The sequence below is a fragment of the Helicoverpa armigera genome, chromosome 13 (assembly GCF_030705265.1).
Source record: "Helicoverpa armigera isolate CAAS_96S chromosome 13, ASM3070526v1, whole genome shotgun sequence".
In the NCBI taxonomy this organism is placed as follows: domain Eukaryota; kingdom Metazoa; phylum Arthropoda; class Insecta; order Lepidoptera; family Noctuidae; genus Helicoverpa; species Helicoverpa armigera.
Genome location: NC_087132.1, coordinates 8,223,082 through 8,241,418, shown reverse-complemented (window position 1 = coordinate 8,241,418; position 18,337 = coordinate 8,223,082). Strand labels below are relative to the sequence as shown.

General features: G+C 33.6%; 2 protein-coding genes across 3 annotated transcripts; both read left to right on the top strand.

The window, feature by feature from the left end:
• Positions 1–386: 386 nt before the first annotated feature.
• LOC110370733 (phenoloxidase-activating enzyme 1) lies at positions 387–8,332 on the top strand. Of its 2 annotated transcripts, none has more exons than XM_021326649.3 (7): positions 387–593; positions 3,713–3,933; positions 4,761–4,917; positions 5,831–5,939; positions 6,500–6,687; positions 7,103–7,195; positions 7,889–8,332. In XM_021326649.3, exons 1-7 carry the CDS (start codon positions 542–544, stop codon positions 8,200–8,202), a joined length of 1,134 nt encoding a protein of 377 aa, XP_021182324.3. In that variant the 5' UTR covers positions 387–541; the 3' UTR covers positions 8,203–8,332. The 2 variants fall into 2 exon arrangements, with proteins under 2 accessions (XP_021182324.3, XP_021182323.3); XM_021326648.3 differs by having other exon boundaries at positions 401–593; positions 4,746–4,917.
• Positions 8,333–15,451: 7,119 nt separating this feature from the next.
• Positions 15,452–17,573, top strand: LOC110370726 (uncharacterized). Its single transcript, XM_021326638.3, has 4 exons — positions 15,452–15,581; positions 16,056–16,229; positions 16,775–16,924; positions 17,378–17,573. The coding sequence occupies exons 1-4, from the start codon at positions 15,510–15,512 to the stop codon at positions 17,546–17,548; spliced, it is 567 nt and encodes a 188-aa protein (XP_021182313.3). The 5' UTR covers positions 15,452–15,509; the 3' UTR covers positions 17,549–17,573.
• The last annotated feature ends 764 nt before the right edge of the window (positions 17,574–18,337 follow it).

The following is an 18,337-nucleotide window of genomic DNA, read 5'->3' as shown; positions in this document are numbered from 1 at the left end:
AAGGTCGTAAATGTCGTAAATGTTACTCGTGTATAAGATTAAGTACATTAATTAAAGTTAATCTATCCATGCCTTTTTGTGTTAACGACTTTTCTCATTTAATAATATTTTTTTTGTTAACGGAATTAGGTGTATCTAATTTGTTTAGGGGTTTCCACAATTCAACAAAGATCATATAGTAAATTCCAGCCATAGAAAAATACCCGAAAGATTTATTGATACTCACGTCAGGACCAGCCAAAAATCGCGTCATAATTAACAATTTTGTTGACGTAAACATGTATAATTGTATTAAATGATTAATATTTTACCGTGCGGACGGTACTAGGAACAACAAAACTACGTATTCGTTAGTATTTAATGTACGGACTTGACCTCCAGCAACCAGTATACGAAGTCGACCAACCAGCTGTGGTCGCATCACTATTATTTATTTATTTTATCAAACAATTATAGTCAAACGAAACTTAGTTACACATAGGATATACAAGTGATGACAGTGTTTTTTTGATACAAAAAAGTGCCAAATAGTTATAAAAAAATGTGGTTCAGTTCAGTGTTTTTTGTTTCTACACTAATTTGGAGTAATGTTCGTAAGTATCTGAACGTAAATGACACATAATCACAAACGAATTTAGACTTTAGTCATCACACCTAAAGGTTATATTCGAATAACTAATTTTTGGTGTTCTGAACAAAATATTTTGAACAAACGTAGTGTATGCAACAAAAATTAGATGAACAGATCAAGTCACGTTGTTATAAAATCACATAACGTGATTTGAGAGAAGATAAAGATAGTTAAGATCGAAAGACTATGGTAATAATATAGATTGATTACATTTAATAAAGCCGTAACAAGGAACTAATTATAGATAGTGAGAATGTAAAAAACAGCTCGTTATATTAGCGTACTTCAATATTATTTTTATTTACTTCAAAACAAAGTTGTTTATCTTTAAGTATTTTGTTAGTGTTCCTGTCTATAATTTCACACATCAAATCTTTGTTTTAAGTTTTCTGTTTTTTTCTTGATTAATTAGTGGTTGTTGTTGTCAATTGATTGTTTATATAATGAAAATATAAATGAATGTGTAAAAATAAACACATACGTAAGCAACTTCTGATGATATTATATCATTACTATTTAAGTATTTGAAAACCCTAGCCCGTCTAACGTTTGAAACTAAAGTCAATACCAGACATCCTTGTTGCAATGTTAAGATAGTGGTTTGATTGAGTTCATACTATGAATACAAATGAAAGTACTTATAGGAAATGTTTCTCACGACCACAATGCAATTTTGCATACTGGTGGGAAGCTGAATCCTGATCTAAAACTTACTGGATAGACTGCAATTCTTAAAGTGTAATGGTATGTTGACTCCATCAGAGTGTACTGAAGCAAATATATTTTTATAGGCAAAGATTTAAGTCTATTCACTCTTCGTGATAGACACAAAATACAAGAACTGTCTGTTTGGTTAAGGAACTAACTAGTTGTGTACTAGGGGTTTCCCAGGCACCATATTTGTCGAACTCATAATTAGACGAACCATGTACATATGTAGGTGTCATTCAGTGCTCCATCAAAACAATTTTGGGAAGTACGTACATCTTTATAGTTTTAGTTATTAAATATAAAAATAGATGACAACATTCCTACTCTTTATAAGCTCATGAAACTAAATTATACCTCGGTAAGGCTTTCCAAGGATCGAAGTCTATAGACCTTTCAATATAAAGCGTGCGTCAGAAATAAACAAATAAAATTTAGTTTCAAGTCTTTACGCCTATTCAAAACTTGTTTATTTAATGCGTCAATAGTGTATACTTGGACACAAGTTATTTTTGCTATTTTTTACATTTACCTACTGTACTGTGAACTGGTTTTCAGTTCGTAATGCAATTACAAAACTGGTGCTTACTAGTTTCAATTGGTCCTGTAGTTTATTAAGTTTATTGTGTCCTATGCTTAATTAACTTTCAGTTGTTTTTTCGCACAGAATTGCAGATTAGATTCGAATTAAGTATACTTTAGTTTGTATGTAAATCAATATGGTCTCATTAATTTAAAAAAATGTTTTCTTAGGTAAACATCAATAAACGAGATAAGTTGGTTATAAATTATGCATTTTTAAATAAATAACTGTTTTTTTACAAAGAAGAAATATTCCTAAGGATAACCAAGAATGATGGTTACTTGGAAATTCCAAGATCCACCACGTGTAATATCAATAATGACCTAAGTGCACTTAGTTCACTGAAATGAATAGATGTGTGACATCCATGTTTGTTTATATATTCGTTTACATAATTTAATTGGTCTGATAGGCTACTTACTTCTTATTATTTCGTATATTGCGTATAACTTATGATGAAGCAAATTAATATAAAAAAAATATATATATAAATTGCGACATCCAAAATACATCTCTACGCGTAAATATTTTTGAGATAAGTATCATAAAAGTAAAAAAAAAACATCAAATCGGTCATACAAATAAAAATATAATGATAACGAAAATAGTATGTAATTTAAGAATGGGCAGTATAATGTAAATATGTATACTACTATCTACGACTTTATAACAGAATCATTGTAAACGAATGATTTCAGTAGCCACTGTCATTTGGAAACCCCCAATTAAATTGGAAACCATTTTTGAAGAAGTTGCTGTATAATTTATTTCATAAATAAGCAAACGTCTAGTGTATTGTGGGTATTGCTTAGATAATAGTGTTAACATTTCCTTATTATGATACTAGATACTACACTGGGGTTATCGCGTTAAAACAAGTCAACAGATCATTTGAAATTAATACAAAGCAGTCTTTATTATTTTGTAAAATAATATTTAACGTATACCACTTAAATATGGTAAATTAATTGAATTGTTTTGATTTAAGGAAAATACGTTACTAAAAACACGTTGTTTTTAAATGTTTACGGATCATTCTTTCTTGCGATCTAATTCGTGACATTTTGAAAAATAATACAAACGGAAAATTGGGCAGAATCACCTAAATTAATTAAAATACACGTTTCATACCACGCAGTACCAAAAGCAGCAATATTTTTTCTTCAATTTTCTATCTAACTGCTCCTGCGTTTGATTTTTCCGGCGGCAGTGTCCCGTCAAACGGTTCAAAAAAAGCGCACCAAACAAGAGTACACCGCTCCTTCTATAAAAGAGAACGTATAAAACTCTGCAATTTCACTGGAAAAAGTAGACATTATGGAAAAACGTAGCAATATGCTAAATCTATACCTACACGCGTTTATTCTTTACATAAAATACCGAAAAAGCCGAAACTCTTTTTGTGTCTGGTGATGCGCTAATCAAAAATGTTTTAGGGAAAAAAGGTGAATGACTTCTTACGACATACGGTGGGATTTTTTTCTCAGAATAACAAAACAATTAAAGTTCAAAGTTTTTATATAAATTTATGTTATTTCAATATGCATAATGAAGATCTGCCTCTTCCGAGGTTGCGGGATTGTTCGAAAGAGTTATCGCTAAAGTGCAGTTAGGCAGTAATCCAACATATACCTATGCTTCTAGATTGTTAAGGGGTCCAGAAGAAACATGGTTTGGTCAGCAAGAATTTGATTCTCTCGCGCCACCTACAACTAGGAGACCCATTTAATAATTTCCTAAAAACAAGGTGTTCCGCTTTTATAATTAACGTGATTTCTCTTCTTTTGCAGACAGCCAAAGCAGCTGCGTCACACCTCTGGGCAAGACCAGTAATTGCGTATCCCTATATGACTGCTCTGCACTCCTGACTGCCTTTGAGCAGCGACCACTGCCGAACAGTGTCGTCAGCTTTCTGAGGAGATCACAATGTGGCTTCGAGGGCTATGTGCCCAGGGTCTGCTGTGGCCCATTACCACCTGATGAGAATGTGCAACCAACGCCTAGGCCAACGGTAAGTGTCCCGAAGGGAATTTGGTTCAAACACTATCAGGATTTCTGAAATAGGGATCATGTCTTGAGACCTGATGATAGACTTGCTAGATTATCCAGTTACAATATTTACTGCTTAAATGTCTTTGGCTGATTTTTTTGTACTTATGTGTGTAGATACAATGTTTAATAATACTAACCATAAAAACCTCATAGGTGAACTGTCACACTATATATCATTAAGAGGAAATAAAGCCCAAGGCGTAATAACCTTGATAACCTTTTCCTTAAAAGGCATCCATAACAGTTAATCCTTGTACGAACTGAACCGGAATATGTGTGTGTATCTTTGAAGACTTCTCACATATACTTACCTATATGGACGTGTTTTTCGCAATTACAGACCTATAACAAATAAACACCGTACTGGTCGAACTAAATAAAACCGTTTCAAAATGAATGTTTAAAATTAAATATAGGCCACTTTTTACTCAGTTGAGGAATTGGGTGAAATTGCAAGGAATAGCTGAGTAGTTGATAATAAATATGACTTATAAATAGATAACATAAGCTTCCGCCCGCCGCTTCACCCGGGTGTGTTGATATAAAGTATCCTATGTTCATTCTATTACCACCAAGAATATTATGTGAACAAAGTTTCACGATGATCATTTAAGTAGTTTTTGCGTGAAAGCGTAGCAAACAAACGATATTTCGCATTTATAATGTTAGTAGGAAGTAGGATTATGTAGGCTACCAAATCACGATATGTATCATTATTGCACTTTGTAAATAACAAATGACTAACAAAACCTGCTTTTCTAACTAACACAGCCGCGTCCAACCCAGGCTCCGACCGAGGGCAGCAGCGAGGTGTTCCAAGAAGACTCGTCGCCAGCTCCGAGGAACCAGTGCGGAGTGGACACTAATGGAGACAGGATCTATGGAGGAACCTTCACGGATCTGGATGAGTTCCCTTGGATGGCATTGTTGGGGTATTTGACTCGTGAGTATCAGTGTTTAAATAGGTTTTGTTCAATAAGTTTTAAAACGTTAGATACACATAGTTTATTGTCCCTCTTAGATCTTGATAAGGTGTTTTATACCTTAACACTATAAATGTTTTTTTTGCTACTAATGAAAGACTAAATTTTCTTCATCAGAAGTCTATTATAAATTGGTAATGAAAGTTGTATTTCTATAAACTGACTGGGTTGAAGGGACCCAAGACATATTGTGACAACTAAAAGTATCTATTATTTTATGATTGATAGACTGTAGAATTCTAATAATACAAATTGATCAGATTGATGTGCAATACCTAGTAATAAAAAAGTCATTGACTTCAAAAAATTTTGAAGACTGCAGAAAAATCTCTTGTTCAGTCTTTAAAAATATATTCGCTTAAGTGTTCTTGAATTGATTGTTGGTCGTCCTCGCTCATATAAGGCAAGTGCATTAAACCAAGCTTTGGTAGAACTTGTATTCTCTAGAGGGCCATTTAAGTAATTGATGTCCACTTGTCGTCCTTGCCACATCTCAGCCTTTAAAACCTCTTTAAAGTTGCAGACGATTTTTAAATGACACTTTTGTATAAGTTGAAAAAGTTTTTTTATCGAAATTATAACAAAATTATATTTCTTTTGTAATGCAGCAAAGCTCGTTAATAAATGATACTGCCTAGTCTCCGCGGTTAAACACGCATCCCAAGGGTACTTTTTCTCACACCCGGATAAAACCTATATTCTAAGATTTTTCTCAGGGTCTAAGCTGTGTATGTGTATTAAATAACATTTTCATTGGACGTTTAGTTGTTTTGGCGGGAAAGCGCGACATACAGAAAGATTTACTTTCGCATTTATAATATCGGTTGGAGTCCTATTCATTTTCTCATCATAACAATGTTTTGATTTCTTCAGGTAAAGGAACGACTTCATACCAATGTGGCGGTGTTCTGATCAATCATCGCTATGTCCTGACTGCTGCTCATTGCATCAAGGGAGCCATTGAAACTGAAGTGGGGAGCCTGTAAGTACCTTTTTTATGCTTTTTAGTTTGTTTTTTTTTTTGTTTTGTTTTTGGGGATAGTTTTTATATTTATTGTACCTGAATATTTAAATATCTATGTAAATAAATAATAGTTAGGTGTAGGTCTGATTCAATTTTTCATTCCTCCGTGGTCTTGTTCGCGAGTAATATTTTTATTGGGCGGGAATCACACGGTACAATTTGTGTGAAAAGAGTTCAGCCATATAAGATAGAATCTGTTCATGGACCAAGTAGGTTACTAAAGTTCTTCAGAGATATGATGATCGCCCTGATACTTAAATTTTTAGTGCCCCGTGTACTTATAAAAATTAAGGACGTGTGAAACAATATTGTGATGTCGTAATTTACCAAGAAAAACCTCTTTTATTACTATGTATTTACAGTAATAATTATAGTCTTCAATTAAACAAAATTACTACTTACGAGTACTACATAAAATAAACTATGGACACAATTATACTTTAGATACAAGAAACATTAATTTACAAATTCCTCAATTGACAACTGTCAACTAAAATTAATTCCCCATTCTTTCACAGAAAAACAGTCCGCCTAGGTGAATACGACACGCAACAAGACGTGGATTGCGTAGACTCCGTCTGCGCGGACAGTCCGCAAGAGATCAGGGTGGCATCCGCGTACGCGCACCCGGGGTACATAGACAAGAACAAGAGTAGAAGGGATGATATCGGTATCGTGAGGATGGCCGGCAGAGCTCGTTACACATGTATGTATTTTATATTTAAATATTTTTTTAATATATTAATCGCTACTGTCATTGATGTACCATTTTATGTTCGTTTTTTAAATATGTATCGCTATACTGTCATTTGTAGATGGTTAAATAATAGCCGGTTTAATTTATTGTTTTGTTTTATTGGGGATTCGAAAAGCAATGGACAATGTCTGATGTTTTCGATTTGTTATGTTGTACACGAAGACTTTTAATTAAAAGTCCAGACAATCTCATAGTACTTTTTGGTTAGGATGATTATTTGTTTCGAAACTTATTTTGAGTGTTATGATTTAAAATCATGGGAAATTCGTACATTGTTTTATAGATACAATTTGACGTGATGAATATTATCTCTGTATCCTGCATGAAAATTGCCTTTATTTAAAAGTACTTTTTTCCTCCACAGACTACGTCCAGCCTATCTGTTTAGTAGACAACAGAGTTCGTTTAGATACCGGCAACGATGTTCACGTGGCTGGATGGGGAAAAACCCTCAACGGTACGTATTCATGACCATACAATTACTAGCTATCGATTTCCAACAGTAACATTTCGACGAAAGGAATTTACAATCAATTCTCATACAGCTGGGTTTTACGTATAGTTTTTGAATCCAAGGTCGATAGGTTGTCTTTTTTATATTTGATTATAGTAATTTAGCTATAGTATTTTGCTAGACGTACATTAGATCATAGAAGTAAATTTTAAAACTTCGAATTAGAAACGATATTAGAATTGGTAAATGTAACTTTTGGCACATAATAATTGTGAAAGAGGTCTATAGAATCACAAATAACCCCAATATAAACCATGATTCTTCTAAGAAATTATACTGAATTATAATACAGTTTGTAATGTAAGTTGTAAACAAGGTTTTTCCCTATCTAGTGTTATCAATCACGTGTATCTTTTATAGTGAGGTTAGAGGTTAGCTGTTGGGATCATTTCGTTAAATTAATTAAAATGTGCCCTATGATTGCATTTTCAATGCGGTGAAAATATTTTCTAAATATTATTTTAATGCATAACCTAAAGTGGAATTGGTAAAAGACACTGCTTGCCTAGATAATTTTAAAACAACACATGGGTGAACATATTATTTATGTATCTTATAAAACGATACATGGTTCCTCTATGATGTGAGAATATAATTTATGTACATACTTATAAATAAATTATTTCTATGTTACAGGACGCAACAGCCCCGTCAAACTAAAGCTCACTCTTCCGATCTTCGACAAGGATGATTGCGTCAGCAAATACAGAACTCTTGGAGCGATGCTCGGAGACAACCAGATATGTGCTGGTGGAGTCTTTGCCGAAGATGCCTGTAGAGGAGACTCAGGTGGCCCCCTCATGAAGCGAAGACCTGAAGGCATCTGGGAGGCAGTAGGAGTGGTTTCCTTCGGCTACGGCTGCGGCAGGGATGGATGGCCAGGAGTCTACACCTCAGTAGCTGGTTACATTGACTGGATCAAAACTACGCTACAAAACACGAATGTCTAATGCCATATAACTAGTCTGCGTGATAACGTGTCCAAAATTCTTTGACTTTCTCTCACTCATGTTAAGAGTTTTGGTCTACTGATGATTTTGTCTTTAATTTTTAGTGAAATACATTTTTATTTTTAAGTAATTTCTTGAGTTTTTTCTTCTTCCTGATATTTGCATGAGTGGATCATCTACTAGAACCATCTTATTTAGTTTAGGCTTTACATAAATATAAGATCGAATTTTTAAATATTTTTTACTTTAATGGCTATATAATAGTATTGTATGTATTTTAAAACAAAACAACAACTTGGCATTTGTTTTATTAATGAAATAAAATAAAAACAATTAAGCTCTCCATTTGAACGGTAACCCCGTCACTGTTCTAACATCAATTAAAACTCCTCCGTTACCGAGAAACGAACAAAAAAATAAACAAAAGTCATTGTGTTGATGAAGGTAGAAAATTGTTTATATTTTTGAAACAATAATGCTAGTAATTTGTGATGCATTTGTAATGTTTCTGTCAGTCTTGCAATTAAGGCGACCCTACTCTAGGTTCACCGCGATAGTTCATTGAATTCGGCTTTGAACTCTTGAACCTCAATCGATCATGTCATTGTAAAAATACATTTAGTCTTATTTTAGAATGGGTATCGTTAATCATGCAAGTTTAACTAATCGTGTGTAATAATGCAGTCATTTGGTTGGACATTAGGGAAAATGAAGCTGAAATCACATATCAATCTTAATCACACGTTTGTTTTGGTCAGATTTTTCCTTATTCTCCGAGTCAGCTTATTTAAAGGAATTTGACGTGAGGATACCCAAGTTCTGAATCATCATTAGCATTTTTTACTCACTGCAGGACAGAGGCTTTCTCATTCGAAGAACTGTTATGGATAACTTATTTACTTATTCAATCCGGAATGACTTCGAGTAGGTAAAACGTCAAACCAGTAGCGAAATAAGTATCTAAACAGCAGTTAACCTTAAGAATAAACTTGTAAATATCCACATCACGTTATTTTGTGGTTTGGCGTGACATCACGCGAAGCACCAATTCTTATTCTCTGGAGATTTCATGACTACACATATCCGCATTTATAAATAGTTACTTAATGTTCAATAGCTAAGTTAGATTACATTTGAATGTTTTAACCAAAAGAGGAAGGGTCCAAAAGTCATCGAGAAGTCCCCAAATATTTTGGAACAAAGATATTCAATTAGTCGTAACGTATCATTTGCATATAGGTGTCGCTAGCGATCAAATTAAGTGGCGCGCTAACACTTTGGCTCGCATAATTAAATCATTTACCCTTTTCAAAGTTATGCGCTCCTGGTACCCAAAGGGGTAGTATGCAAATTTTTTGTTGACTTTGAAATCGATTTTTTTGTTGAACTTTGTTTTAACATTTATTAGTTTTCTGTAGTTTGATATCTAGTGTTCATATTTTTTTCTATAATTTTAAAATAAAATCTTCACTTATTGTACAATTTTGATTCACATCTCAACGTGGGTCACATTAAATCGACTTTGATAGATCGATGACTTTATTACCAAATTATCTCTTGCGATTAGAATCACAACGAGAGAGGTCATTCAGAAAATAACATAAAAAACTAGGTACTACATGATTATGTACTTAAAAATATAACTGAATAATCCGAATTGTAGGAGGCTGTAACATTAATTGTGAAGTATGGTATCATCATATTAACCATAAAAAGCGATTTATTCGTACTTTTTCGCACTTTAATATCACAAAGCTAGAAGTGGCAGTGTCGCTTGCCATTACACACACCCACAGCAGAAAATTTAATATAAAATGGCCCGATCACGTGCGTTTCACGTACGAATTCCCGAGTGTTTTACGACGTGATCCTTTTGAGCATAAAACCATATAGCGTGATTTTTGATAACCTAAAAAGTTACTGTTTTAATGTTTGAGTAAGGATAAAAAAAGTGTTTGTCCTTTTCTAGTACTAACCGATTTCAATAAGTCTGTGAAACGACTTTATATGGGACACTAGTAAACTGACAGCTCAAAGGTATAGACTACAGCATATCAACTTATGACAATATGTCAAACTACAATATATTTTGAACCTTATCACAATTGTGGAAGGTAAAAGACAGATTGGTAAACTTTGGCACAAATATTGAATTTGATCAGCTTTTGTTTATTCCGTCTTGAAAAGTATTTTACTTAACAATGACTCATAATAAGTTATAACATAACACGGAAAGACCAGTTATAAAGAAGTCTTTACAATAGTTTTATTGCGTAGAGCAATGAATGAACGTAATTCAATGAACTTGATTTAACGTGGTAAGGGTTGGTACACATTGAATGCGAAGCTTAAGTCTTTACATGAAAAAACTATAAATAAATCGTACAGCTAAGTATAGCGTAAAGAACCGTGTAAATGTATATTCCTTCAAACACCTGCACCTACATGAGTATTGAAAATATAACTAAACTGACATACTAGCACTCTTCGTGCTGATAGAGGCAGCGAAAAATTGGTCCTGCTCTGTGCTCCACTCTGTATAAACTGTCATTTGTCACAGTACTTCTGTATCCGCATTCAGTGTGTTCCAGCCTTTATTTCGCTTCACACATACGTCATTGTTCTACAGTTTTTATTGTAACCATTTAATGGCGTTTTCAATGCCATTTGTTTACTAACAATACTTAGATCCTATTTGCATATCAATTGTTTGACGTCACGATAATCTTAGAAGCAAAAAAAAAGATCTCACTGTCAGTCATTACATTTAATAAACGTCATCGTGCGTTTTACTGGCTGTCTTTTGTTTTTGTCGTTCGAGAAGCGCTGATTTATCGGCCTAATTTGGATAAACACTTTTGAGTTTGAGTTTGACGACATCGACCTTGCTTGTTAAGACTAGACAAGACTCTTAAAATCCAAGCTAAATTCAAAGAAGGTACCTATAGGAAAACAGTTCTATTGACATCATACATATGCATTTGCAAATGCAAATCTAGACACACGGCAGTGTATCCGCCAAGTTCGAGCAAAAAAAGCGACACACCGGCCGTGGGTTATATTACACGAACCATTTCGGGCCAAATTCGACCCCTGTAACTGAAAATCTATTTTATTTACGCATATCAAATTTCTAGTATCTGTTGAGACCCCCTCACTTATCTAAAATACAAAATTTCATTAATATACCTATTGTAGGTCTTGAGATATTGACGTCAGAAAATCGCTATTTTTACTATACACTCACTGACTCACTCACTCATCAAAAACCTAGACCACTTTCAATGGTCGTATTGACTTGAAATTTGGCATGGAGGTAGGTCTTTATGTCAAGGTAAAGGGAAAAATCTGAAAATGGCCAAGTGTGAGTCGGTTTCAAAATAATGAAGGTATTTTATACCCGGTGTAAATTTATACCCCTAAGGAACTAAAACGAACTAAATTTATCTATATTTATATAATATATCTTCGAATGGTACAAAGGTTTGTATTTAGTCAAAGTAAAGTAAAAATCTGAAAACGGCGAAGTGTGAATCACTTTCGAAAATAACGAATGTGTAACTTTGATCCACGAACATAATACATATATGATAACATGTCATGTCAGTCAGTTGGTAAATCTAGTCCATTTAGTTAATCTAGATCATTTCTTTGTAAGAAACATAGTGCATATTAAAAAATCTAAAAAATAGTATAAATGAGACATTTCTTTAACTAACTTCATCATAAGAAAAAAATAAAATAAACAACCTTACAAAAATAAATGAAATCCCATCCAAAACAAAAATGTGAAAGACTGCCAAGTTCGATAATATGGGAATGCTTCGCCTATAAAAGAAGTGAGATCTGAATAAGTACCAAGTTCCATACACATACCTCAGTTAAAAATAGTTACTTTTTAATGATGATTACTTGGCAAGTTCTAATAGAAAATTAAATACTTGATTCATTGCGTTTAGTAGGTTTATAACAAGGTGTATGAAAACTTGCCAAGTAACATCATTAAAAAGTAACTATTTTTAACTGAGGTATGTGTATGGAACTTGGTACTTATTCAGATCTCACTTCTTTTATAGGCGAAGCATTCCCATATTATCGAACTTGGCAGTCTTTCACATTTTTGTTTTGGATGGGTAAACATTACATGTACGTCATAATTCACAGGGCCATGATAATTTAGCCAATAGAAATAAACGGATGAGTATAAAGATTTTCATCAATAATGTTTGTCTTAACCAGCATTCAATTAATTTTAATAGGCACACATCAAATGAATTTGCACAACCACTAAACCGCATACCAGACATTATTATTTGTTATGTCAATTATACTGAATCATCGCAAATAATTTAATTTCAATTAATATTTTGCTTATTGAAGGTTAGACTAATAACAATTACTCGATGTTGGAGTTCTGAGAAGAGACGAACTTATAAGTAAAATATAAACTCATTGCAACTCTCGATGTATCTCCGATCCTTTAAAACAGCACAGAGCAATGATTCACTGCAGGAATTATGTGTCTTTCATAAGGAGACACTTTCTAATAAATATATACCATTGAAGTACCTATAGGAAATAAATGAAGAACTACCGAGATATACTTTAGCCATCATCTTCTGCCATCAGTACTTAAAGAAAAGATCCCGACGAACTGATAACCTTCTCCTTTTTTTAAAGTCGGTTAAAACCTCTAGCACATTTACTGTTTTCCCCTATTATAAATAGGCGAGTATATTTTTATGCTTGGCCAGTATGCAGTATGAATATAATATGTTGAAGATATTCACGCGAGGTTTCCACTCGAGTTATCAAGCCCTCTGTCCCGCTGGGAACATTTGAAGCGAGTATGAATCATTTCTTCCTGCTACATGTGTGTTAAAGAAAACTGTTTATGTATACACAAGTGCTATTTTTCGTGGATACGCTCGCATCACGAGGGATTTAACTTCAAGCACCCGGATACCCGTCCAATCGTATGCTCTTTTATAAGTTTAGTGTCATTTGCATAGGAAATATCTTGATAGTGTACTGAACTGAAAAATCAACTTAGAACCTATAAATATATAGCGTAATATAATTCACTTGTGCACAGTAAAACTAACAAGTATCATCGATAAAACACACCGAACAAAAACACACGCAACTTACAATGATAAAAAACACAAAGTTGTATGAAAAATAAGTAGTAAATCAAAACTGTGAATACATTCATTCATTTCTCGGTTAGATAACAAACACACGGAGGGGGAACTCCAATCGGAATATAAAAATTACGACAGTTTAAAAGTAGGCGCCATTTACATAAAACTACTATATTGGAAATGATATACAATGTGTAGCCAGCCCCATTTGTTCATCTCATGAAATATAAATGTGTTTTCCTGTCTATCTGTACCTACAGATATATCACGATAATATTGTTTAGAGATACAGTATGGAAACATCGAATCGGTATCACTACGTTTTAATTATTAACTTGATGCCATAGGATGATGGTTCTTCCAAAGGACTCCCTGGCCTTGTGGTAAACAACTAGGATAAATATAGGTTACACATCTACACTAAACGTTTGATCAAAAGTAAATACATACACCTAATAGATGGTGGACCAAAAAAATAATGGTCACCAACCCGCATTGAGCAAGCATGGTGATCAATGCTCAATCCTACTCCGTGTGAGAGGAGGCCTGTGCCCAGCAGTAACTGATAAAAAGGCTGTAACTGGTCTTTTCTAATGGCTGGATTTCACCAAAATCTGTGTATGCATTCGGCGTGAGATCACTACATTGTAGTGTTCGCGCACATAAGTTGCAGCGTCATGAGCGTTTCAAAAATGTTTGCACGCAATATATTATGAAGTACCTAGGTAGTCAGTTTACTATAAAAAAACTACAGATAAATATTGAAATGGACATCACACAAAAAAGGAGCACTTGAATGGTCAGATAGTCAGATACAAAACCTAACTCCAAAACAAAGCGGACAGGACAAAGGAATCAAATAATGTCTTCATTGAGATAATGTTAAGTAGAAGTAGCTACATTCCGTGAGCGATGCGAGCAAATATAAATAAGAGAAAAAGTACCTAAATGTCTGTAGTGAACGTTTCTCGTACATTCCTTTTCTAGACCCCTTATTTTTGTTCAGTCTTTTTATGACGCTAAGTTTGTTGGTTTTAGATACTTTAGAAAATAGCTCTGTTTTATTTATTTCTTGTAGAAGTAAATGTTGAATTGTGTGTTTATTTAGATTATCGCTTTTGAGAATTACTTGTTTTATTTATACAGCGATTTCTGAAGGTGTTTCTAATTTAGAGATAAAGATTAATAAGTAATTCCACTAAATGAGAGGCAAGGTCCTAATACATAGTTAAAACTAATTTTACTTGAAAAAGGTTTGAGTATTGTCTCTAATTATATTAATGACTTCACGTTTATTAAATATTTGCAATTAGTCTTAATTCTAGTAATACTGTGTTGACATAAAAAATTGCTGAATAATATACAGCATCATTTGTTCCTGTAATGAACAAGGACTAGCGATAGGACTAATTTACGGAAAATAACAATGTGTTTATGTTTATAATAAATAACCTTGTCCTTGCTCCAATTCCTTCAGATTATTAGTTAGAACTAATGGTTATTTGAATCATTTTATCCTCTGAGTAAAACATTATTAACAAACCGTATAACAAATAATCATTGTTATTATTAATTATGACTTCATTTTAAACTCTGGCTGCCTTTGTTTTGCTAATAGGCGTTTAAGTTTCCCAAAATTGTTGTTGTTGGCCTGAAGAGCTGTATGTGTATCATACAAGAGACATGTCTCTTGTATGTGTATACAAGAGCGACTATATATAAAAGAAAGTCGTGTCAGTTACACATTTTATAACTCAAGAATGGCTGAACCGTTAAAGGTGAAAATTAGAGGGGAGTTAACTTAGACCCGGGAAAAAGACATAGGATTTGTCACCATCCGGAACGTGGGTGAAACCGCGAACAGAAGCTAGTTAGTTATGAAAATTACTGAAAAACACAGGACGAAATTCCACACTAAAAAGCCCTACGTAACAACAAGAGACATTATAAAAAAAAAGCCACACGTCCTTGACAATGGCTAACAAGTTAATAACATGCGACATACCTGTTTACACCACATGCAATCCTGGTATACCAGATAGCGACTATCATTGCCATCAACATGTTTCGCCACAATAGCGATTCCTATCGCCTTTCTATAAAAACTTAAACGACACGTAATACAGACTATTCATTTTTGCTGTGTCGCGTTTTCAATCGAAAATGAGTTATGGTACGGTGGTAATGAAAAATCTAGTATTCCTGTTCGGTTACTTGTTTTTGGTGAATGCTGATGTGAGTATGGAAACTTTATAGATAGTTCACAAGTTTTTTGTAAGGGTAAAGAATTCAGAAGTCAAAAAAATAATTGAGACAAAATATAAGGACCGTTTCAGTCATTTGATAAAACACACTATTTGCTAGCCTGCATGGAATTTGGTACAAACAAAAAGTTTATTTGCCATAAATAAGACGAGAAGTGATATCTAAAGATACCTCAGTTTAGGAAGAGTAGTTATCTTATTCAAATTCTGATTTTAAAAGTTTCAAACTTAATTTTTCACACATATTTTGATCTCACAAAAACTGCTTTTTCATTTATTTTTACAATACATAACGGGCCTGCTGGAAGAGATTTCTAATGAAATAAGCTGTGCCTTTGTACTATCTGTTCTATTTTTCTTCTTGTCTGTATTCTGATAAATAAATACATTTGTGTTCATAAAAAAAGAGGTATCCTTCTTTAACAAACTTTTTCTGTCATGGTAGGTATATTATGCGCCGAGGATCACGGATAGCATGCTAAGTTGTGATGGCTTCGACAATGACTACTTAAACTGTGATGGCCTATTGCTTGGCTCCCTTCAAGGCGAAGAAGGAGACGATGCAGCGAAACTCAGCGGATCCCTTGTAACATTGCAGGAAATTTTACCAGAACACGAGGTGAGTAAACAATGCAAAAGTAAGGAATGATTAGCTATAGATGCTATTTCGATCTCCATAACAAATGGATTAAAGCTGTGATGATTGTAGAATCAACATCATCAATTTAAGAGCCCAGCTCTTGTCGATACAGCTCTTTCCATTTACGCCTATCTAGCGCCAACTCCTGAACTTCCTTATACGTCACAACATTTTATTCTTTTTAGTTTGCTTGATGTAGCTATACCTTGGATGACCCCCTCCCCTGTTTCCTTCGGTTGTAAAATAAACGAGACTTTTAACTAGTAATGTTAGTAAAACCTGAACAGAAAAGCATATAATCTCTTTACATAGCTGACCCGAAGTAATTGGCAAAACGGACACAGCAATATCATCAGACAACCACTTCTAGAGCGATGTTATTTTAATTCTCGAAGCATGTTTTTTTTGGAAAGTTTTATAGTGCTATTGCTACATTGAAAAAAATATAATTGTGTTTCCTTGATCAATCATTTATGATATGTAAAATGTGTTTTATGAATAGAAACTTTTTCCTTTCTTCGCAGGTCAAAATAGAAGTATTTAAAATGGCGGATATAAAAGATGAGTTTATGTACGAGTGCATGTTCAATTTATGCGACAGTTTGCAAAACACTGATTCACCGTGGTGGCCTGTTATTGAGAAATTGAATGTCACTGAATGTCCAGTCCCTATGGTATGTATTAAAAGGTTTTTTTTTTCTTATATTGTTTTGCCTTAGAGGGTTTCAATATCAGATAAGTTCCTATATTATACATGCGAAAGTGTTGTTTCTCTGTATGGCTTTCGAGTTAAAAGTATTGAGCCGATTTAAATGAATTTTGGTAAACTCAGATAGTTTGGAGTCTAAGAAAAGACATAGGACATAGGACTACTTTTTATGCGGGTGCAGAAAGTAGTTTGCTCGGGAACGGAACCGCAGAAAGCCGGTATTTTATAAGTAAATAAAACGTGCAAATTATATTTAATAACAATACTCAAGTTATCAATAAATAGGTATGTACGTGTAGGTGTAAATAATTCCTGATCGACTGTACGAATTAGTAGGAGAATTATTAAAAGTACGAATTTTGTACCTCTACACAAAACACCATTTCAAGCCTCATTCTCTAATATTGTTATTTTTCAGAAAACCTTCGAAGTTGACAAGTTGACGATATCTTTGGAACCGTTCAAAGATTTCATGTGTCATGACTTTTGTGGGGAATACCGCATCCAAATATCTTTTATGGATGTCGCGGATACGCTATCCTGCCATGTCCTCGAACTATGTATAGTAGAATGCGAAGATGATGAATGAATTGAAAATAATAAAGAACAAAAAACAATTTTAAAAAGTATTTTCAGTTATATTTCAACCTTCCGTTTGCAACAAAATTTTCATATCACAATTTACGTTTAAATACGTACTTTAATCGCCATCGTAAAAGGAATACAAATTAAAAGTATCCAGACTACAGCATCCAGCGATTGTGTTGTACCCAATAATTAGAAAAATAAATAAAGCAAGGGAGAGTGCAGACGAATAAATTTATAATTGCCGGGGGCAGCCAACTTCAAGCGTTATTAACTTTTTCCTGTGCCCGTCGCGCCGCGAATGCCTATCGTCCTTTGGTCAGCCTAAAAACTGTTCAACCCTCATTAATTTTATGAACTCCTATGGAATTTTTGTGTAGAACAAGCTGGTATAAACACTGGTGAAAATTATTTTGAAATATAATAATGATTATGTTAAAAATTAAAAATTTTGTGAAGGATATCTTTTTGCTGAAAAATAATATGAAAATTCTTGAAATATCGAATACTGAAATATTATCGCTTTTCATTAATAGGTACTTAAAGTATCTAAAACAGAATCTCAACGAGTTAAGAACCAACCATCCTAAAATGTGAAAATAAAAGCACCGCCCTCATATTTTAGCCATTTATCGTGTTATGAATAAAAAAGCGACTCTCAAACATTTTAAAGTCCAACTCAGTGCGAGATAGCGTTATCAGTCTGAAACCAGCTTACCCATAATGCTAATCTTACAAAAAACTAACATTATTCAAAACTAAAAGATTTAGCTCGAGTATTCGCTGTAAATTT